General features: G+C 44.4%; 1 protein-coding gene across 1 annotated transcript in view; it reads left to right on the forward strand.

Annotated features, from left to right (window-relative positions):
- Window positions 1–24423, forward strand: part of NECAB2 (N-terminal EF-hand calcium binding protein 2) — a 1135462-nt gene that overhangs the window by 1055253 nt on the left and 55786 nt on the right. The window contains exon 11 of the mRNA XM_085637926.1: window positions 14038–14115. Within this exon, the coding sequence (XP_085494052.1) occupies window positions 14038–14115 (78 nt within the window). The remainder of the gene's footprint in view (window positions 1–14037; window positions 14116–24423) is intronic.

Below are 24423 nucleotides of genomic sequence, written 5' to 3' on the forward strand. Positions count from 1 at the left end.
CAGACTGTCAGGATCTCTTTTCCACCCAGCACTGCCAAAAATCTTTAAAGATATTCTTTGCACAACAAAACCTCGCCTCACCCGACCCAGCAAACTACAGACCCATACAGACCATTCTTAGGGAATATTTTTGAGAGAGGGGTATTTACTCAACCCTATAACATTACAGAACATGACGACAATTTCAGATGAACAGTCGGCTTCAAACTAGACAGAGTCATCAAATTCATCTCGAATGATCTGAAACTCACAGAGGAAAAGAAAAAACTCACAGTGTGAAACAACAAAGTGGCTGCCTTGCTGCTTCTGCAATTCACACTGTCCACCACCATACCTTTGTACAAAAATTCCCCTATCTCCGAGTCTGTGAAAATGCTCTAAAATGGATTTCTTCTTATCTCACATACAGAAAAAGTGTAGCCTATCTACCACTTTTTATATCACCCCCAAACACAACATTGTGGTGTTCTTCTGGGGTCCATCATATCACCTCTATTATTCAACATCTGCCAGAACCCCTTACCAAACCTGATTAAATAAAATCATCTTTACCTATGCAGATGACATCCAAATTATTTTGTTTAAATGGATAGCCCTAAAGACCTGTACAATTCAAAATCTGATGACTACCTTCGTGCCATAAATACATGGATGATGAATAACCATCAAGAGCTCAATACCACAAAGGCAGTGAATATGGCCTGAGGACAATGCAAAAAATAACCAGACTACCGCCGTATAGCTTAAGGAACTTGAGGTACCTCCAACAGCATCAAGAGAAATCAGAAACCCTGGGGTAACCATGGATTCAGAACTATCCTTGATACCACATGTTAACAACGTCACAAAGAGTGTCTTCTGCACAGTGAAAATACTATGTTGCACCTTCCCATACCCTGCATGCCAACATAAACTGCAAGTTATCCTCACGCTTGTAATCTCCAAGCTTAACTATGCCAACAGCGTATACCTTGGCACACCCACATTCATCATACACAAAATGCAACTCATCCAACATGCTGCCGCAAGGATTCTTCTTCACCTTCACACAAGAGAATGCATGACTCCAGTCCTGCAATCACTTCACTGGCTACCTATAGCTAGAAGGTCAATGTTCAATGCGCTCTGCATTGGCCACAGGACCTCCTAGGGAAAAGGACCGCTACACCTACAAGATATTTTCAAGCAATGCAAACAAAACAGAACACTGCACTTCAGGCTTGCACGATTTATTATCATAACACCTTTCCATAAGAAAGCCGTAGGAGGCACTGCTTTCTCAGTGCAAGCCGCCAAGTACAGAACTCACTACCAACCAGCATTTGAAGCACCCGGCGAGCATATCTGTTCCGAAGACAGGTGAATCATGGCTATTTCCTAGATAATTGCACCACCCCACATCTCTGCAACATAGCCCAGGAAGACAGTTGCACCGTCAAGCGCAATTGTCAGCATACAACTCACAGATTGGAAATAAAACAACCAACAAACTTTTTTATTTGTACTGAGTTTTATATAGCGCAAACTTGACCCGAAGGTATCGGAGCGCTTTACATGAGCACCAGTTGCATTACATGAGGACACATTCATATTTTGTTAGGCACGGGGAGATTAAATGATTTGCCCGGAATCACAGGATGTTGAGCGTTATTGCCAAAACTCGAACCCGGCTCCCCAGATTTGAGGTTGACCGCCCTAGAAAACTGCTTTCAATATGCAGGTAAGGGAAGAGTGGCTGACCCATGGTTTGCTAGGGTATTATATAGCTATGTACTTTTTTATATAACATTTACAGCTCACAATAAAACTAAGACCATAATATGCAGTGGTCAGCAGACAATTCTAACTCATACCGCTTACATTCGCATAAGACATATCTGCTGCAAGGGTTGTCAATCACCTGTACTGCAAAGCCAAAGAATGGACATCACCAACTGAACAAGCATGAAATAACTCAAGTGATTTGTCACAGCCTGCTGGGCAAGTCAGCAGACTTTAATATAGTTCATCATTACAAGTCCCAAATATTTATACACTCTGGCTGCTTTTTTATATCACACAATGACCCTCAGATATGGGATAATGATACAAATGTACATCCCTCCTCCACTTCTCTCTCCCTCCAGCCATGCCACCTCAGGACCACAACTATACACACAATCTCAGATTGGACAACCCAGTGCAGTTACCTTCTAAGCAAATAATAATCATAATACATACAAAAAAGGACCTTCTTGGCTCTTCAAAGCTGCCAGCATACAGACAACCAGGAACCAGAGTGTCGGTCCCTCTCACTTCATCATCCATCACACTGATATGCACTGCATCCCATAACACGATAACCACACCTCGATGATCACCATTCACAACATGGAAACACGTTGCTCATGGGATCACAAAACGAAGACAACACCCTTCCAACCACACATCCCACAGGGCGTAGCTTGATACATATGTAAGTACTTCAGGGCCACACATAGGGGTGGTAAATGCTGCAATACAATACACATCAACACTGCAGACAATGTACACATACTGAAATGCTTTCTAATCAACACCAGAGCAGCTGTCAAACATGGTCCAGACATCCATGACCACATCAGACATCCTAGCCATCTTCCCCCCCTGCCTCCTGCCTGAGAAGCCTTGTAAACATGTACTGATCTTTTTCACTGTGAGCACTACCCCTCAGCCATGGATTCAGGCAGAGAGGGCCCTGGCCACTGGAATCATAATCAGTCAGTCCGCATGCAGGCCTTTGCTCCTCCATGCCTATGGAACATCTATGTAACCAAAGCAGAGCAACCTGGCACTAATCAAATGTACGTATGTATACCCATTATATGCTTGAACATCTAGAATCAATTGAGTTCTCTGCAGTGTGCACAGTACTTCACTACTCCGTACCACCACCTCTACCCGGACTTTCAAAACTATTCTCTTCCAAAGACACTTCCAGAATGAATATATCCCTATTCATGTCACTCATGGCCACTTTGCTTTCTCCTGATGTTGTAAACTCTTACAATGTGTAAATATGTATTCTATGCCTGTACGATCCTAATCCTAATGTGTTTTTGTGTGATTGCCACATATTCTTTTATTTTACTCTTTCAACTTTCCCATTTGTATTCTGTTAACGTGTAAGTTTGTAAATGTTCTCATGTAACGTACTTGGTTCTATTGTGAAGCGCTCTGACACCTTTGGGTAAAGTCTGCGCTATATAAAAATGCATTAAATAAAAAAAAATAAAAAAAAAATACATGTAAAATAAAAAACATCTCAAATGCCCATTCTGATGGACGCTAGGTGGCGCCAGACATACATGCTTGCAGTATTGCTAGGGCTGCAAGATGGCCGTTCTGTTGATCCCGCTAAGCTAAACAATAAATTTCGTTCATTGAAAATGTGTCATTTGTCCTGTTCGCCGTGAGAGCAGCGGCTCATTAAATGGCGGAATCTCCAGTAGGGTCCCAGCACCGCTGCGCCAGACACATCCAAGGACAGGACTTGAAAAGGAAAGACAGCCGCGCGGCTCCTCTGTGCGCAGCGGGACCGATAACCCTACGCACTGAATCCCGCTTCCTGTCGACCAGGTATAAACCTTAGTGTCTGCCATGCGCCACCATTGTGCTTTCTTCTAAATTATTGATGCCCCGTGCAGGCGACAGCGCGCGGCGGAGAGTAGCTTTTCAGGCATCTCGTATAATTAAAAGCAACAGCAGTTCTTTATTCTGGCCTGTCAGAGTTACAGCCGCTGTCAGGGTTTGGGCTCAGAAGCCTGCTTGATAGCTCGTCGAAACTGGGCCCTGGGAGACAGCGCTTTTGTGAGATGATGATAAAAACATGGAGGTCTTACGTTTGTCATTTTTACGGTTATTTGATTTTTAAAGAGCTTTCTCAGTACAAGCTGAGGCTTTCTGAGTCCTGAGGTGCGGATCTGATCGTGGGAATGTAATGTTTCGGGACAGCTTTTACGGGGTCGCTATTCTGACTCATAAAAGGGGACAGGGGGAGGGCTACTGAGGCGCTTTGCCCAGGACCCTGCGCTCTTTGGAGGTCGCTCACTGTGGTTATATAACTTGTGTGTGCTACATTATAAAAAGCTATCCTGACCTGTTCCTCTGTGATGCTGCTACCTCACCAACACCAGTAGGTGGCGCCAAATACTATATTTTCGGTTCCTCCAGTGTACATGTTTGAAGCTGCTTTATAGATCGGACACTGATAGGTGACCCGCAAAAAATGATCTCCTGGCCCTACAAAACCTTTTGACATGCCAGCTCATACAAGCATTCAGTGATCTTATGCTGGTGTAGACAGATAGATGAGTTTTGTTTGTTTATCTTTTACTCCAAATAGTATCCCTTTTCACCACTAGGCACCAGGGGCGGCTGGTGACATTTGAAAGTGGTGAGGCGTAAAATTATTATCCTAATGCACCGCAGTTGGGGGGGTTCTCCCCCCGAGAAAATTTTGAAAAGAGAGTGGACAAATGGTGCATTTTCAAGCAAATTTGAGAAAGCAAGAAGGTTAATAAAGCAATTGTGAAAGTGCAGTTATTACATTAATAAAGAGATTTCATATGCCATAGGTAGCTGCTTATTCAGTATATGTGTCTTTGCTCTCCCAGTGCCCTTACATATCACTCATCTGTCTTTGCTCTCCCAGTGCCCTTACATATCACTCATCTGTCTTTGCTCTCCCAGTGCCCTTACATATCACTCCTGTGTGTCTATCCATTGCCCGTGTCCTTACATATCACTCCTGTGTGTCTTTCCATTGCCCGTGTCCTTACATATCACTCCTGTGTGTCTTTCCATTGCCCGTGTCCTTACATATCACTCCTGTGTGTCTTTCCATTGCCCGTGTCCTTACATATCACTCCTGTGTGTCTATCCATTGCCCGTGTCCTTACATATCACTCCTGTGTGTCTTTCCATTGCCCGTGTCCTTACATATCACTCCTGTGTGTCTTTCCATTGCCCGTGTCCTTACATATCACTCCTGTGTGTCTTTCCATTGCCCGTGTCCTTACATATCACTCCTGTGTGTCTTTCCATTGCCCGTGTCCTTACATATCACTCCTGTGTGTCTATCCATTGCCCGTGTCCTTACATATCACTCCTGTGTGTCTTTCCATTGCCCGTGTCTTTACATATCACTCCTGTGTGTCTTTCCATTGCCCGTGTCCTTACATATCACTCCTGTGTGTCTTTCCATTGCCCGTGTCCTTACATATCACTCCTGTGTGTCTATCCATTGCCCGTGTCCTTACATATCACTCCTGTGTGTCTTTCCATTGCCCGTGTCCTTACATATCACTCCTGTGTGTCTTTCCATTGCCCGTGTCCTTACATATCACTCCTGTGTGTCTTTCCATTGCCCGTGTCCTTACATATCACTCCTGTGTGTCTATCCATTGCCCGTGTCCTTACATATCACTCCTGTGTGTCTTTCCATTGCCCGTGTCCTTACATATCACTCCTGTGTGTCTTTCCATTGCCCGTGTCCTTACATATCTCTCATCTGTCTTTGCTCTCCCAGTGCCCTTACATATCACTCATCTGTATCTTTGCTCCCCCTGTGCCCTTACATATCACTCCTGTGTGTCTGTCCATTGCCCGTGTCCTTACATATCTCTCATCTGTGCCCTTACCCGGAGCCCCGGTCACCAAGGGTGGCCCGGTCTCCACAGGGGGGGGGGGGGGGGGGCGGTCTCCACAGGTGGCCCGATCTCCCCAGAGAGCCCCTGACTCAGCTAGAGTAACACCTGCCCGCCCCGAGATGTCTCGCAGGGAGCCCCTTGTCTCCCTCAGAGAGCCTCCAGTCTGCCCAAGTCTCGCACCAGGTGTCTCTTAGCATAGGGAATAGCCAGAGCTACCGACTTGGAGCTGGGAATTCAGGATCGAGTCTCGGCGCCAACTCAACATACTGTGATTCCGGGCAACTCACCAAATCTCCCCGCGCATACAAACAAAACAAATGACCGTGGCTGGCGCTCGTAGAAAGCGCTCAAATGCCCTTGGACTAAGTTCGCTCTACAAAAAAATGCAAAAAACTACAAATCTTCAAATGTACTCTTCACAAAATGACGTCACTGTAACAAGGGTTATTTTACTTCAGATTTTGTTAAATCGATCAATTCGCCGACAATAGGTACCAGGCTAATTCAACATGTTTCATACGTTAAATACATTATATAATTTATGTACTAGATTCTTTAAAATCATTTTTTTCCAAAACGGGATTATATTTATCGTGGTTTTGAGGAATAAACTAATTAGATTAAAATCTCTCTTTTAGCGACCCCCCGCCGCCTGGATATGAATGGATAACGCTGTGATCAAGTAATGTTTCATGGGATGAAAACTGAGCCTCAGATGTCGTTTCACGCATGCCCCCCTCTGCCCCCCCCCCCCCCTCCCCCACAATCACCTCAAAGTTGGGTGGAGACAAAACACTGGGTAGTTCTGCTCAGTGGGCGAATGCATGTGCTGTAGACACCTGTATGCAGCACAGGGCAGCAGCTTGACACCCAGTGGGGCCTGCTTGCAGTCCATCCTTGTAAAGTCGGTGAAGTCAGTACCGAGGGATAAAGCGGGTTGAAAAAGACCCCGCAATAGTCAGCTGAAGAGAGAGAAAGTCTAGGATGTGGAAGAAAGAGGCCTGAGGAGGAATCAAGACCAAGCAGCCCTGGTAATCGGCAACCCCAACATGTGATGGCGGCGGTGGGGGCTTCTCACCAAAACGCTGGGTCCTGCCTAAAAAGCACCTGGGAAAATATTTGTATTTTAACAATTGTCCTCTGAATGAGGCACAGTGATGTTGTTGATTCCTAGGGGAGACTTCCTCAGTTCAGGAGTATGTGTTCTGTCTACAAGGTATAAATACAAGGAACACACCTTTCATTCCAAAACTTTGCATATACGATGCGATTAAAGGATAGCATAAGATGTTTATTTGCCAATTTCCGCTATGTGATGCGTGACTCCTTCACCAAAACAGGGATTTTATTTTTTACCAATAGTACCTTACTTGTATAGACGCGTGGGCCATAGATGGAGAGTTAAAGGCAGTACTACAAGTCCCAGCATGCAAAAGTCCTGCATGGGGGAGCCATACTCGACATGGTGACACAGGACAGCTTCATTGATGTGAGCGAAAAACTTTATTTGTTAAAAGTTAGTTTGTACCCTGCATTTTCTTTGCAAAAAAAACACACGAATGTCTGACAATAGAGGCTTCAATAAACCTATTTTGTCGCGAGGTAAGATTGAAAAAATACACATTTACTATGAAAAAACCACCAGCAAAGGTATGTCTCGTATTTACCTTCCAGCCAATCCGTGCACATCTAAAATGTAATATAAACGCTTGCTGCTGACATCTACGTTTATCTGAGGATAACGAGTTGAAATTCCACAAAACTAACTCAGCCTTTCGCCTTTCTAAGGTGAGTTAATTCCCTTTAATTAAATTGAGTGCAATTTCTTAGGGCAATGGCCGCGCAGGAAGCAGTGAAAACCAGTGTCTTTCAAAGTGCCCAAGATGCGCCCTCGGTGTATATACGGTAATATATATGGTATTCCGATTACACGTTACATCGCGCTTCTCTCCAAATGAGGCCCAAGTAACTCCACCCTACTGGCAGTAAACAAGTCAAATACATCGAGGAGATACGATTGATCACAATTTTAATAAATTCTGCAGTTTCCGCTCAATTCAGCCATTTCCTTTCCCCTACTCCCTAAAAACGTCCCACAATTATTAAAAATACCAGGCAGCATAGCGCTGCATGAAAATACCGGGCGCTGCGCTGAGCAATCCGGACAGTCGCTATTGGGGGGGGGGGGGGAGGGGTTGTCACACGGGGTGAGGGCCGGGGAATTTCTAAATTGAATATAAAACTTACCGCACAGCCGGTCCGCGCCAGCTCTCTGCTCCCCTTGGCGCCTTCACCACGGCACTGGAGTGGACTGGCAACCCCTCTCAGCCAATCCTGGTGCTGCCGAGTCCAGCAGTGCCAGGATTAGTTTAGGGCACGGTTACTACTCACCCGCCTGCCCATTAGGAGACCGAGGTTTGAGCCTTTGCTCAACCCTCGCTCTCTCATGGGCATGCGCAAGCGAGTGCAAACACAAGTGCGCATGACTGGGCACGGCGGAAAAATTCGTCCACCTTCCCCACTCATGCGCACTTGTGCTTCTGCCTAGCTGTTGCCCCTGGGCTGACAATCATGTCAGTCAACATGACGCGGACCGCCCACCCCCTTCAGACTCTGAAGGGGGTGGGTGGGTGGTCCGACGTCATGCTAACTGTCATGATTGTCAGTTCTCCCTCGGCGTCTTTGAACTTAAGTAAACTGATTCAGTTTACTTAAGTTCAGAGACGCTGAGGGAGCTGCGGGCGGGGGGGCTACGCCCCAACTGACGCACCGCGCCTGAGTCTTGGGGGTTGGTTGTATTCCAACCACTACACCTGAGACTGCCCTCCAGGAATACCTCTTAGTGTTGAAAGTCACTCACGGAAGTCATTCTTAGGGACACTTCAAAATGTAATAAACTCACTTACAGCATTCTGTAGATTGTCCATGCACAGAATGCAGCATCATGCTTATTCACTTCACACTGAGGTGTGCTCATGAATAGCATGCTGGAGTATGGACCAATACATCATATTGACTTATGCAAAGTACTGCCATGTGCTCAGAGTCTGCGACAGTGCTATCACACTAAATGTACCCACACAGTAGGTTCTGCATTTTGCTTACACACAGCACGCATTAGTGTCCTAAAACACCGAATGCAGCTGCATGGTCACTCCTATCAAAATCAAGTGTGCTCACTCACATCACTCTGATTGGTTCTTAGTTTCATCCTGCTGTAGAGGAGTCGTGCATGACATGCAGCCGTGTGCTCATTCACATCACACTGAATTGGTTCTTAGTTACATACTGCTGTATAAGAGTCATGCTTGGCATGCAGCCGTGTGCTCACTCACATCACATGGCATGTGGTCGGGTTCTTACTCACATCACACTGAATGGTTTTTAGTTTCATCCTGCTGTAGAGGAGTCATGCGTGTCATGCTGCTGTGTGCTCACTGACATCACACTGAAGAGTTCTTAGTTCATCCTGCTGTAGAGGAGTCATGCATGCCATGCAGCCGTGTGCTCACTGACATCACACTGAATGGTTCTTAGTTTCATCCTGCTGTAGAGGAGTCATGCATGACATGCAGCTGTGTGCTCACGCACATCACACTGAATGGTTCTTAGTGTCATCCTGCTGTAGAGGATTCATGTGTGGCATGCAGCCGTGTGCTCACTTACATCACAGTGAATGGTTCATAGTTTCATCTGCTGTAGAGGAGTCCTGCATGCAAGTAGTTGCATGTTCACTCACATCACATGGCATGCAGCTATGTGCTCACTCACATCACACTGAACGATTCTTACTTTTATCCTGCTGCAGAGGATTTATGCATGGCATGCGGCCGTGTGCTCACTCACATCACACTGCATGATTCTTACTTTTATCCTGCTGTAGAGGATTCATGCACGGCATGCGGCCGTGTCCTCACTCACATCAAACTGAATGATTCTTACTTTTATCCTGCTGCAGAGGATTCATGCATGGCATGCAGCTGTGTGCTCACTCACATCACACTGAATGATTCTTACTTTTACCCTGCTGCAGAGGATTCATGCATGGCATGCGGCTGTGTGCTCACTCACATCACACTGCATGATTCTTACTTTTATCCTGCTGTAGAGGATTCATGCACGGCATGCGGCTGTGTGCTCACTCACATCACACTGAATGATTCTTACTTTTATGCTGCTGCAGAGGATTCATGCATGGCATGCGGCCGTGTGCTCACTCACAACACACTGAAGGATTCTTACTTTTATCCTGCTGCAGAGGATTCATGCACGGCATGCGGCCGTGTGCTCACTCACATCACACTGAATGATTCTTACTTTTATCCTGCTGTAGAGGATTCATGCACGACATGCGGCCGTGTGCTCACTCACATCACACTGAATGATTCTTACTTTTATCCTGCTGCTGAGGATTCATGCACGGCATGCGGTCGTGTGCTCACTCACATCACACTGAATGATTCTTACTTTTATCCTGCTGCAGAGGATTCATGCATGTTATGCGACCATGTGCTCACTCACATTACACTGTAGTGCACCAAAGCATACTTTAAATCACACTTCAGTGTGACCATTCAGATTATGTTGCACTGTACTTATGGATTTAACACGGAACACTGAAGTGAGCATATGTACATCACTCTACAGTGTCTTTACACATTTGGTCACAGATAGCATGTTCCAGTGTGCTCAGTGTGAGTGCATTGCATTGTGCTCCTAGACATCACCACACAGTGCTATCACAGAGATGCGTGCATGTGAACAGTATGTTGTTTTGTGCTCACACACATCGCACTGAAGTCTGCTCATACCCTGCATTATGTGCACACTGTAGTATGTTCATGCATAGCAAGCTTCAGTGTTATAAGGAGAAAATAAGCAAGATCATCATGGGGTTGAAAGAAGGTGACCCGGTTAATTTCGGAGGGGTCGACGGCAGGTTATCGGTAAACACTCAATGGAGCGAGGATGGTGGGATTAAGATAGATAAGCAGGTGGCCATCATTAGGTCAGGTGTTAGATCATTTTGAGTTACCCTCAGAGGAGGAGTTTAACAAATTAGCACTGGATGTCTCTTCAGGCTCGCCTCTAGTTCCCTTGCCTCATAAACCTGGAAAGAGTTAGGACCTGAACTCTTCCCGCCACTCCGCCAGTTGTGTAGACAATCCTTAAGTAGTGGATTGGTACCACCCTGCTGGAAACAAGCATTTGTTATGCCACTTTTGAAGAAGCCAAATCTTGAGCCCCTGTGCCTTAAGAGTTGCAGGCCCATTTCTCTTTTACTTACCCAGTGAAGATCATTGAGCGCCTGGTGAGTAGGACACTCTCAAAGTTTCTAGAGACTAACAATAAACTGGAGGACGCTCAATTTGGTTTCCGCCCGGGTCATGGGATGGAGACCGCGCTGGTGACCATGCTGGACGATCTTCGAATGCGTGCAGACAGGGGACAGTCAGCTATTGTGATATTGCTGGACCTGTCTGCCGCTTTCGACACGGTCAACCATGCGATCCGTCTAGCTAGGCTAGAGGGAATAGGGGTGGTGGATGTGGCCCTGCGATGGTTTCAATCTTATCTGGCTAACAGACGGCAAGCAGCGGCTCTCCCCCCTATCAATCAGCCTTTGTTGATATCGAGTATGGTGTACCCCAGGGGTCGGCAATTAGCCCAATACTGTTTAATGCCTATATGAGCCCGTTGATGGCAATCATTAAGTCATTTAATGTTAGCTTTGTTAATTATGCTGATGATACTCAGCTGATCCAGTTTCTAGAAGGGGATCACGAGACATCCGTAGGAAACTTTCACGCCTGTATGCAAGCAACAGTAAAATGGCTAAGAAACAACTCCTTGCAATTTAACAGTGAAAAACACTGTGCGATAGGGAAAGTGGTGCCTACACTTCCAATTGACTTCTGGCCTATCCCTACGGATGTACCTTTGGTACCTGTTGGGAAGGTACGTAATCTAGGAGTCAGTTTTAATGATAAACTGAACCTAGAGACTCAAGTCAGCAAAATTGTGGGGAGGAGTTTCTCAATTATTAGAACACTTCGGAAGATTCTTCCGATGTTACCAATCCAGGCCCGAGCTCTAGTAGTAAGGATCGTTATCCTGAGTCGTCTGGATTATTGTAACTCCTTGCTACTGGAGTCTCCTAGGTATCTGATTGGGAGGCTACAAAGAGTCCAGACTGTGGTGGCAAAGCTCGCCCTTATGATACCACGGCAATCTTCAGCATCCCAGGCCCTTGCGGAGCGGCACTGGCTCCCTGTTGTGCAACGGATACAGTTCAAGTCATTACGCATTGTCTATAAGGCGCTGCATGGGCTTGGGCCTAAAACGTTGCAGAGCAAATTCAAATGGTATGCTCCCACCCGTACTCTCCGCTCTTCCTCGGCTAACCTGGTAAAAATACAGAGGATTAAAAGAGCTAATTCAGGGGGTAGGGCCTTCGGTACTGCAGCTGCAAGGCTATGGAACGGTCTGCCCACCGAACTGAGACAGGTGCAGGACCTGCTACTGTTCCATAAGAAAATAAAAACTAGGCTCTTTCCAAGAGGTTAGTAGGTCAACCTTGTATGTTTCTGCAGCAGGCATGATGGTAGTATATATGTATCTCAGCGCCAGGATGCCCGCAGGGTTACAGTGCGCTTTACAAGTATGCTTAACAATAACAATAACGCATATCATAGTGAAGTGTGCAAGACACCCTGCAGCTTACCTTCACCCATTATACTGAAACATGCAGTAAATGTGTGCACATCACATTGAAGGGGCCTCACCACACTGAAATCTGCCCAGGCACAGTATGCTGAAGTGTGAAGCATGTGATGGAATCTACTCCTTCAGTCTTTGTGATTGGCAGACAGGCAGCCAATCAGAATTCATCCATGAGTTTAAGCAATTCTTGTTGACATCAAAGCAGCCAATCGTGAAGTGCACACCCCAAGCTTTAAGAATCACCTTGAAGTGTGCTTATGCACATAACTTGGAGTGTGTTCGTGCACAGGAAGAAACTGCTGTCTGTATGTATGTTTTGGTATTCCTATAGCAAAAACCAAGATGGGTAATGCCGTACTGGGGGAAAGCCCCTGTGGGGATCCGTAGGAGAACGGGGACAGATACAAAAGATGGGGGTGCTCCATGGGGTGAGAGATCAGCCTATTTGACTTACCTCTCCTAGAAGAGGTGAAGATTCAATTCCTTCCTGAACTCTAGGAGGGCTGGTGTTCTTATGATGCCAGAGGGAATGTTGCATAATTATTTTCTTGGGAAAACTCTTTTGGCAAATCCACTGGCATGGAGCTCCTCTTTGGTGTAGGTAACAGAGTTTTTCAAACATACTTTTAAAAAGTCAGAATATGTTTAAAGTGCAGAGATTCTGTGTTCTGTTGCTTATTACAATGTTGCTACACTGGGGGTACTTAAAACGTAATATTTTTCAAACTAATCAAAATTTTTTAAGGTCTTCAAAAAGTAGACGAAAGAGAGTGTGTGTGTTTATGTCGGAGTGGGCATGTAAAAATCCCTGGTGAAATTCGACAGGCATTCACATTACCTGACTGAAAGCACTTGTACTCAACGATTTACTACAGAATACATTTTTTTTTGGGGGGGGGGGTGTAACACCCCAAACACCTCCCTGGAGCTACGCCCCTGTGGAGAAGAGAAATGTCACTGACCTGTGATGCTAGTTCCCCAATAATGGTATCTTCATTAAATAAAATAAAAAAATCTCTCTCCCAAATACACATGATTCGGCATGCATACATGAATATTTAGGGTCGTATTCACAAAGGTAACTTACACTTTTGAGTAAGTTTTCTATTTTTCGGTATTCACAAACTCAGAGTGTACATTTAAGATATAGGTGTAAGTTATATGTCTCCAACCCTGTGTAAAGCAATTGTCTTACTCTTTTGTGGGTGAGTAAAGTCCCTCTCTAAACCCCTGCCTGGCCCTCTTTAAACCACTCTTACTCCGCTCTAATCCCATTCCATTTTGTAGTAAATTGGGCGCTTTTGTGAAGTCATTCCCCTGTGTTCGTCCAACATGCACTACTAACATGTCAGCAATCCGGGTGGGAAACTCCGCACATATAAGTATAGGTAATGCAGATATGTAAACTCCACATGTAGTGTGTGAATACCACTTTGTAGTATGTTTTGAAGTACTTCAAAGTGCAGTTTGTGAATCAGGCGTTTATTGTTCCTTAATATTAGCAATGATCCAATGAAGAAAAGTGTTTATTTCCTACTGGACACAAGCTGATAGTCAAGTCAAGTTTTGAGTAGTAAGACCCAAGTAGGCACAACCTTCATTTCAATGTTCAGTCTATTTTAACTGCCTTCCTTCTCTCTTTTAGTGTCACTGCGGTCAGGCTGCCGGACGGGGTCACTTTTATTGTCTATGAGTTTTGGGAGACTGAGCAAGAATGGAAGAGGTAGGTGGCCCTTTGCTTGGTTTCCAGCACCAGTTTTGTGATAGGCATAAGTATTGCTCAAGTGACTATTTATAATAACAAGTAAAAGAAACGTTAGGCATTGTAGTGGTCACAAAAGATTCCAGTAGTCTTTTTTGACATCAATTGCAGAGCACATCCTTTATGGAGGGGCCTTTGTAAGCTGAAGGATTAGTCAGATACTGATGTAAATCATTTCCAGTTTTGAAAGAGAGAAGGAAACTGTCAGTTACATGTCAAAAACACAAAGTCACTTAAACTCCATGCTTTCAGAATTCAAGGACACAAGTCATGACGACAAACAACCTTTTCAGTATAAAAGAATGGACTGCTGCAAATGCATACAATGTTCAAACTGCAAATGTTGAGTTGACAAAGTTCGATCACTTTGGATCACCAGGACAAAGAATTTAGCAAGAGAGAGAACTAGACCAACAATAAATCACATTCATTCCAATGCAACAAACAATCTTTTTCTGGCATGAGGTTAAAGCATTACAGTGCAGAAACAGCTGAAGTGTCAGGAGCTGACTCACTACTCTGCGCTCTGGTCCATCCCCCAGGCACTCCATGATGCTGAGTCATGCAGTAGAGTCTCTGCTGTTTAGTAGGCCTTCTGCTAGCTTGACACTTGTGCTATAATATCTGTGTATGCCTCACTGCCATTGCGTTTTGCTCCACTGTCCTACTGTTTTTATAGTATCCATTTGGTTCTTTTTCTGTGTTGCCCATTGTTGTGTTTCCAAATCTCCAAAGAGTTATAAATTCAGTGTATTCTAAAATACATATGAAGTGGAACATATATTTAAGGGATTTGGGGTTCTAAAAAGTAATGAGAGGTATTTGAGGTGGAACTTAGTTCAGCCTTGGTTAAGAAAGAGGCTCATCCCTTTGTCTGGCATGTGGATTTGTGTGGATTGTTGGTGGACCACAGTTCCCCAAAATAATCATAGAGACGGTGCTGGATCTTTGCTGTTGCAGAAAACAACATCACAACAAAACAACTGGGCTAAATCCCCCACCAAGAACCCTCTAACACAAATTTGAATTAATAAATGTATTTCCTCTGCAGCATATTTTGTTTTACTCTTCCTTACCTAAACTATCTCTTTTGTGAATACTAACCCCAACGATAACCATAACCGTAAATGTTGCTATAGATTTAACTGAATCTTAAGGTGTAACCCTTCCCTTAACCCTTAGCGTACTCTTACCCATGTCTTAACTTCCACCTAACCCCAACAGTTACTCTTTAACTTTTCATTCTTTTGATCATCAACCTAACCCTGAACATAGTTCTAACATATAGTTAACTCTGACCGAAACCATAATCCAACTCCTACTTTCTCTTGACTACAACAAAAATAATTAATTCACCTCAATGTAAAAAAGAAAATATTTGTGGTGATTGGTGGTGAATAATTCTCTGTAATGGCTCTCTCTGCTCCTGATTCATAATTCTGGCCTTGCCACAGAGAAATCTCTGCTCACAGAGACTGCCTTGCTGCAGGAAGATTACTTGGGCTATCAACATAGCAGAGTTTGCCACCATTCAGTGTAGCAGCATTGCCCAGTGTCGCTGCAGCGACAAGGCTGTGACTCTGCGGATAGCCTTTAGACAGTGGCCCAGATTTTATGGACAAAGATGAAGCCAAAATATGTGGTCACACAGCAGTAAACAAACTAAAGGAGCCTTGTTTTGTGCTCCACCCCTTGCACCCCCACACACATTCAACAGTGCCACACTAAGGGAATAACATTTCTGTTTAACTGCTGGGCACATGGGCACTGGCGATGTCTTTCTGTCCCAACCATCTTTTTTTAAGGTGAGAGGAAACACGAGAAAGCCGTTCACAACAAGCCCTTTTAAATCCTTTTTCATCTGCTGTAGACCCCAACGCAGAAAATAATACCTGCCCAGGTGCTGCCACCCAACACAGGCAATATCAACCATTCTGTGCCTAAATATTAAAAAATAAACTGGTTGGTTTTCTGCAAAGCCGCCAACACCCTTGCAAACACTTTAAATTCCCCTGCTCAAATATTTGAAGAAAAAAAAAACTGTCCCCTGTCACCCTTTCACACATCCCACAGCAAGCAACACAGTCTCTCCCTCCCATTAAACTGACATCATGGCATCTTGCCACCCCACACTATCACATATAAAAGAAATACCTGACACCGCGCCCTGCCACTCCCACGGGCCCGGCCGCACCTGCCTCTATCTCCCAGCGAAAGACTGATGTCCACCCTCTCAATGGTAAAGGGGGTGGGCGGGGGGGCATCTCTGAGAAGTAACTGCAGCACAGATTGAAGTTCACAGTCAGCCATGAGTCTGCAGAGATGTACTTCCTGTGTGTCCTTTTAACAAACTATAACACGTTTGGAAAACTAACTGGAGATTGTCCCTTTTTTTCATATTAACAATGACCTACGATAGCTAATTCTCATTGACATTGCCTTCCAGTGCTATCAGAAACATCATAATTGAATGTATGCACTGTAGGCATTGTGTACAATAAAGTCAAACGTATATGCAGCTTTAGAGAAGGAATGATGCAGCTCAGCAGAGAGAATTGTGTGGTGTTGGGTTCTATCACTGTGGAAGAATGCCTGTTTATTGCAAGACAGCCATCATGTGCCTAACTGTTAAATAACTTTTAGAGTTTTTTTTCAAATTGATTACAATGTTTGCTTTTTTTTTAATGTAGGTGCTAAGTGTGTTGTTTCAATGAACTATACCAACATTTTGAATACTAGCTGATGACGTTCTTTTTTCAGATAATCAATAGACTAGACTACGTAATTAACAGTAACATGGACTCCCAGTGACCTGGGAAGTATAAATATCTGACTATGCTGTCCTTACAAAGCACCCTGATGCCTTTTGGTTATGTTCACAATATATAGTTGTGCGTACTTAAAAATATATGTAAATATACAGTCAAAGGAATCTGTATAAAAGCAAGTTCAACGAATCTACGACGTTTTTCTGCCGCCTTTTTCCCCGCTTGGAATCACAACTCGGTCGTTACAACGACCGCGTTGTGATTCCGCATACCATTACTCCGCAAGTCGGATGTTGGAATAGTATTATTTACTATTCCAACTCCAGTCTGTGTGGACACTAGAAATCCAACACCTCCCCCCCTCCCTCCCCCCCCCCCACCGCAAGTCGTTCTTCCGACTTGCGGAGTAATGGTATGCGGAATCACAACGCCGTCGTTGTAACGACCGCGTTATGATTCCAAGCAGGGAAAAAGTTTCGGGGTAAACTTTGTTTACCAGTTCAACATGTCAGCAGCATTAGGGTAAGATGGATGCAGCTTTGTGTAGACAACAGCCAGGCTGGTCGTCCATATTGGATTTTTATTACTGTGGACAGATGCTTGTTAACTCCAAGACACCTGCCTCGCTCCTGCTTGCTGAGTCAGGGATTAAAGGCTAGCAGCAGTATCGGACGGAGAGGCGCATGCAGAATGCTGACGCAGCAATATGGCCCCACGCAGGAGCCGCGCGCTCAAATAAGGACATGATGTTCGGAGTCTAGGAGAACAAACATTGAAAGAGCCAATAGGTCTCGCCTTTGGGACCTTATAAGTGTTTAGCCATGCAACAGTTGGTGTTGTTGCACCAAGGATATTGTACTGCATAACTAAAAACTTATAAGGCCCCAAAGGCGAGACCTATGGGCTATGCCAATGCTTGTTCTTCTAGCCTGGATCAGAAGTGCAGAGGGGATTCCGATGACAGATCTTTGTTTAGAAAATTGAGGGGCATTAGGCCTCCTTTTCCCATGGCAGCCCCTTGACGTGGAGTGGCCCAACCCTCTATTCGGACAACGTCAGGTATCTAGAGCAAAATAAGGAATCTTCTGAAAAATGTCTACCTCACATATCAGAATACTGTAAAGTTCTCTGGTGCCTTGTTCACCATAACATAAAACCACAAAATGAAAGGAACTCATCTGGGACTTACGTTGAGTGACGGGGGGCACCCACACTGCGGGTGCTCGCGCTGTATCGCAGCAGAGCCTAGGTGACGCCCCTGAATCTCACATTTAAGGGACTCTCTGCAGCGCTGCCACGGTAACAACGCCTGTGGCCAGTTATTTATCGCGATGTTGGGAGTCTGACTCGAAGCGGGGCCGCCTCCCCGGGTGCTGTGCGCAAACAGGAGGCTCCAGGCTCGCGCCGGGGCTGGCAGGGACAGCGTTTAAAAGGCGGCGAGTGTTTACCAGGGAGGCAGAGTTAATCCATGCAGCTCACATAGAGACCGTCGAGAAAGGGTCAGTGGGAGAAGGCCGAGGAGGGCACGCATGGAGAAAGTAAACACCAGAGTACTAATGTGAAAGGAAAAACCGAGAGGAAAGCAGCCAACAGTGAAAGAATGACTTTCAGATCCGATACATAGTATTATTATGCAAATATTCGGTTAATGGGAGCCAGAACTCAGAGCTCCTAGTTACGTAGATTGAAGAGCGGAGAGGCAGGAAGATGACACACAAATACACTAAATGTTAACAGCCCTACACCCCGGAGTTAGCCCGGTGAAGGGCAAGCGTACATCCTCAACGGGACGCCATACTTTCAACTAGAGCCTGCACACATGCATGAAATACTGCCGCCCGCTATAGCACATGCATGACTGATTTGTGCAGACAGGACATGGCACGTGGACCACACCTCCATCACTGATACTTCAAATCACACAGACAGAAATCAGGTTTTTGGTGTGATCGTACCCTCGACACCAGAGTGGGAGGGCACCGGAAAACTCTTGACATCGCTGCGAGGACATCCTCAGGGCAGGCTAGGCGCTGTGGAAATCTAACACATCACAGCATTCACTGTAGGAAGCCAGAAAGAGAGAGCAGGTTTCCCGGTGACGCATCTGATACATTATCCAGTAGAAGCCTTCCCCCAAATCAGTAATAGTAAAACAACTATACAGTGCCAAACACAGAAGCAACTGTATACAAAGGGCAGGCTGATAATGGTATTTACTCTTTAAAGTGGAGACGCATGAGTAACAGTAGTGAAAGCGGTGTGTACATAAGGTAAGGCCTCGTGGGATAGCTACCCCGGCTTCGGACGTCACTACTACTCATAGTGCTAATGGTAACAATAGCCATTTACACCGCTCATACAATCTGGACACATGACGTTGTTGTTTTCCAAAGACATTCTTGAACCTGAGTGTCCAACTGGTCTATGTAGCGCCTAACTGCCTAAGATTCTTAGCGCATGAAACCAACGATAGGGGCTGCTTAATTTACAGAGTCTTGTCTCCTTGTATATGGGCAGCATTCAAACTTTAACTAGAGCCCGCCTCTGCCCCCTCCTCTCCCTCGCACTCCCTCTCTGTCAGAAACCAGCCACACACGCACGGCTCCAGCGACCTGCAAGAGGCAAATACGGCAGGGTTTTAAAAAAAAAAAAGCCTGTGCGCGCGAGAGTGAGCATCAGGCCATATGTTTTGAATTATCGCGCCCGTGTCTGGGCACGATAATTCAAAACATATGTCGCCGGCAGGCTTTAAAAAAAGCCTGTGCGAGTGATAGCGAGCACCAGGCCATATGTTTTGAATTATTGCGCCCGTGTCTGGGCACAATAATTCAAAACATATGGCGCCCGTGCGGGTAACCGCAAGTAATAGGCCACACACGCACGAGCGTGTGATGAGCTTTTTGAAGCCCCCTTACAATAAGTCTCGCAGAGCAGTGCATGCGCGCTGCTAGGCGAGACCTAAAAACCAGGAGGGGCACAGGAGTATCCTACTGTTGAAGAAAGGGGAAAAGTTTAAAGCGGGGGAGGCAAATAGGGAGTCCACAAAAAACGTTCAGAGTTTAAACATATAACGATGGGCAGGAGAAAGTATGTGGGTATCCTTCTCAGAACTCACAAAGGCAAAATTTCAAACACTTCGTAAAATAACCAGGGGAATTATTACATAGTAAGTAAAACAAAAACTTAAAAGTACCTTAATAAGGATGGCACTTGGATGATAATGACTGACAATTTAATACTGAGGAAATTTAAGAACGTTGATGCAACATAGACCCCTCCTAAACTACTTCTTTGGCATACAAATAAAAGTGCATTTCTTTGGTATTAAGTTCCATAACTTTTAAAGCGAGATGCCTAACAGGTACAACATAAACTCTACTTTTTTTAGAGTTATATTTTAAAAAGTTATCGAAATTATTAAATCAACATTCCTCCCCAAATGGGAAAACACCAGTAAAATGCATTACAAAAACACATTTCCCATGAAAAAAACTGCAGAATGTGCGCTTTTTCTTTGGGAAATACCATCACAGAAAATGTTCGCTGATATTGTAACCTACTTTGTATAAGTCGTGATGGTTTGTAAATGTTGTCAATCACCCTGAGAGGCAGCTCTGTGCCTCAACATTTACTTTTGAATGGTGTCATTCACGTTTTTCCCTAGAACTGCTCTCATGTGCTGAAAACAAAGCTATTTTAGGGAGTAAAGGAAGGATCTTTGAGAACAGATGCCTTTTTGTGACATGCAAGAAGGACACGTGTGTGCTCTTTCAGGCCAGCTGTTTGACTCTCCTTGGGGGAGAGAGTGAGTACTGTTCGTATTCCCTACACCCCCTCGGACCCATTACACTGAAATGTGCAATGCACTATTGATCTGTCATGTGTAGGGTGACCAGAATTTTAAAGCCAAAAACCGGGACATTTCACGAAAATAGAAGAAGGACTACAGTGTTACTTCAAGCGAGCGCACAGAATGACAGCACTCCTCAGCACGGAATTACAGAACAGATAGTTAGACCATACATAAAATGCAAGTTTTAAACCCAGAAGCTTGCCTGATAATTAAATTGCTTTCTTGAAACAATTGCTAACTATCCCTGCTTTACAAAACATAAAAAAGCATCTCCCAAAGTATTCAGTCGCCCCTCTCTAAAAACCGGGACTGCAGCTAAATTTCCTGAAATCTGCCCGGACAGCAGGTGAGAAACAGGGACTGTCCGGGCAAATCTGGAACGCCTGGTCACCCTAGTTATGTGACGATTTAGGGGTGATTTTAGAATATGAAGCTCCCCGAAAATTGCTCACCATTTGCAGAGATTGTATTTTAGAAGTGAGTGAACGCTCATAGAGTATTTCCCATGGAGCATGCGTAATTATTTCGAGAACTTCAGATTTTACCAATGTTATGTGATAGTGGACATCAGTGTTAAACTTGGGACATTTGCAATGCCCTTCATTAAGAGAAGAACCTATATTTTGCCATCTGTGTAGGTATATAAATGACTATCTACAACCGTAAGTCAACCCTTGAATATTGAAATGCAGTGCACACATCCAGTTTCACGCGTATCATAACACATTTCTGCCTGAAACAACGCTTGCAGGAGAAGTAGCGACACAGTTGGCCTAGCCATAAGGAAACCAGGAATTACATAAACTATAATAAACCCAATCATTTTGAACTATGAGAGATTTTTGTTGTGTGATGCAAATTACTCAAGGACATACTCTGTGTACACCTTGTATGTCCTCACTCATGGGATCTGGATTTTATTGCCTCCCCTTTGTCAAGATCATGATGTATTTGCTAAGTGGAGTTCATCAACCAAACACTAAGTATGCCCACCGATTGCTCGAAAACCCGAACTTTTTCTGTTTCTTATGAACTCTCCCCGATGTAATATGTGAGATCTAAGCAGTGCATGGCTGGGGTGCAAGTTAGCTCAGTAAATTATTACTTGTAAGTTTCACTAGTAGTTTGATTTTTATCTTATTTCAGCACTTAATTATAATTTATAATGAGGCCACAGACTCGAGTTAAAGAGGCAATAAAGAAGATTTATTGTCTTAGCATGTCAGGATGACGCATTTCTACCACAAGCCTGTGGTCTTGATCACATAGTGCCCTAAGGTGAAAGGCATTCAATTTAAAGTGACATAAGTGACTTTACTATGTTCATAGTGACAAGTTAAAAAACATAACACTTTTGCAGCAAGTAGTAAAACATCTTGTCATCCATTGATGACTAGGCGCAGCAATGACCAGCACTTTTAGTAGCAGGCATAGAAAAAAGACTACCACTCTATATGTAGGTACAAATGGCCATGTGTTCTGTAACATCAGTTGTGCGCGGCAGATCAGGAAGTAAGCTGGTGTTGGCGGTGCCAGAGGCATGGTAAATGATAAAAGAATGCATGGATTAGGTTTTAAGTCTCCCAAAAATAGTCTGATGGAAAACAGAGTTAAACGGTATCCCACATGAATCGTGGATGTGTTTGTCCAACCTATAAATCATGAATGCCATGTGGACCAATTTAATGTGGGAGGAATCCGGTGTACCATCGTAACTAAAAGGGGAACATTGAATGTAACACATTCATATCATTGGAAGCGTGTGAAAGCCAATGCCAAAGTCTATGTACCAGTCGGCGCGCAACTTATGCGGTCAAGTTATATAAGCTTAGTGCTGGTGCGGAAGAAGGGCCTAGATGTCACTGGAGTCTAATCTTTGCATGTTAAGGTCTAAGCCTAATGTATGGAAATCGAGTCAACTGCTCAAAAAGATGTAGAATAGGTGACAAAATGCTGTACAGTGCAGTCACTAATGGATAAAGTTAAAAATGAGTGCATAATTGCAGGAAAAATCAATGTTGGTGCCGTGAGATGTGAAAGGGTCAAAAAGCCAAACAGTTGCTTAAGGAATAGGCGAAATTGGTGCAGTGTGGTAAAAATGTGTTGCAGTGGATTAAAAACTGGACAACCAACTAGAAGTCAGCCGACTTCTAAAAAAGTCAAATAGGCGATAGTGTGAGAGCACATGACTGGAGTGAATACTAATGATAAACGTTATCAAAAGTTGTAAAGGTCTTCACTAATGTTTAATCCTGCCGGGGTCTTGGTGTTGAGCTCTATTATGTATTTCGACTCCAGTTGTCTCTACAATTTCTCTCTGTTGCCACCACGTCTGAGTGGCGGAATGCATTCAATGACGCAGTATTTGAGGTGGTCTAAGTTGCTCAGGTGTGTCTCTTTGAAGTGCCTGGCGACAGGGTATGCCAGGTCACTGTTGACAATGGCTCTGATGTGTTGCAAAATCCGTAGGTGCACTTGGAGCTTGGTGCTCCCTACATATTTCAGCACGCAGCTGGAAGTGAGAATTTACACTGCAAATTCTGTTCTGCAGGTGAGTTTCTGTTGTATCACTATGGGTTTACTCCTGAATTCTGCCGAGATTTGGGTGGTGTTAACTCCAAATCTGCGAACCCTGCAACTGCTGCACTTGAGAAAACCTTTCACACTAGTTAACCAATTAGTGGTATTGGTTATTTCAGGGCTGTTTCTGACTACAGTGTCATGCATGGACCTGGCTCTCCTATAGGTAATGTTAGTCCTAGGGGCAACCATGGGTCCTAATGTGAAGTCAGTTTTGATAATCCCCCAGTGTTTGTTAAAAATGGATTTAAGTGCTCTTGACTCAGTGTTGTGAGTTATGATGAGGTGTGTGGTTACTGCTTGAGTGTCTGTGCCAATAGTGGTGTCTGTGGATGTGTTTTGTAGTAACAACTCTCTGGGAAATGAATTAGCTTTGGTGATCGCAGCAGTAATTGTTTTTTCAGTGTATCCCCGGCTTTGAATCTCATGTGAGACTCCAATTGGCACTTGGTTAAGTCTGTGGGATTGCTGCAAATTCTGCGCAAGCTCAGCATTTCCCCATATGGAATGCTAGCTATCAGATGTTTTGGGTGAAAGCTGGTAGCGTGAAGGGTGGAATTACCTGCAGTGGTTTTTCTATGGAGGGTGGACTGTAGTGTGTTATCTGAAACATTAACTTTTACATCTAGAAATTCTACAGTATCAGGGCTGATGGTGGCATTGAACTCCAAATTTAAATCATTACAGTTGATCTTATTGATAAATGTTTTAGCACTGTCCATAGAACCCTTCCATACCACAAAGACATTGTCTATGTAGCGTAGCCAGCAGAGAATGTTGTTAGACCAAGCTCCTCCCACCAGCCCACATGAAGGCAGGCGTAGCTAAGGGAGAAGCAGCCCCCATTACCACACCCCTAAGCTGCTGGTATATCTTGTTGTTGAACATAAAATAGTTATGCTGAAGGCACCACTAAATAAGAAACATGATAAGCTCATTGTGTTTATATCAGGGTTTTTATATCAGGGTGATGGATGCTTGTGTAGAGCGAAGTTATATCGAGGGACATCAGGATACAGTTCGGTGACCACGGGATGTTTTTGATTTTGAGAAGGAAGTCACTGTAGT

The sequence above is a fragment of the Triturus cristatus genome, chromosome 12, assembly GCF_964204655.1.
Source record: "Triturus cristatus chromosome 12, aTriCri1.1, whole genome shotgun sequence".
Lineage (NCBI taxonomy): Eukaryota > Metazoa > Chordata > Amphibia > Caudata > Salamandridae > Triturus > Triturus cristatus.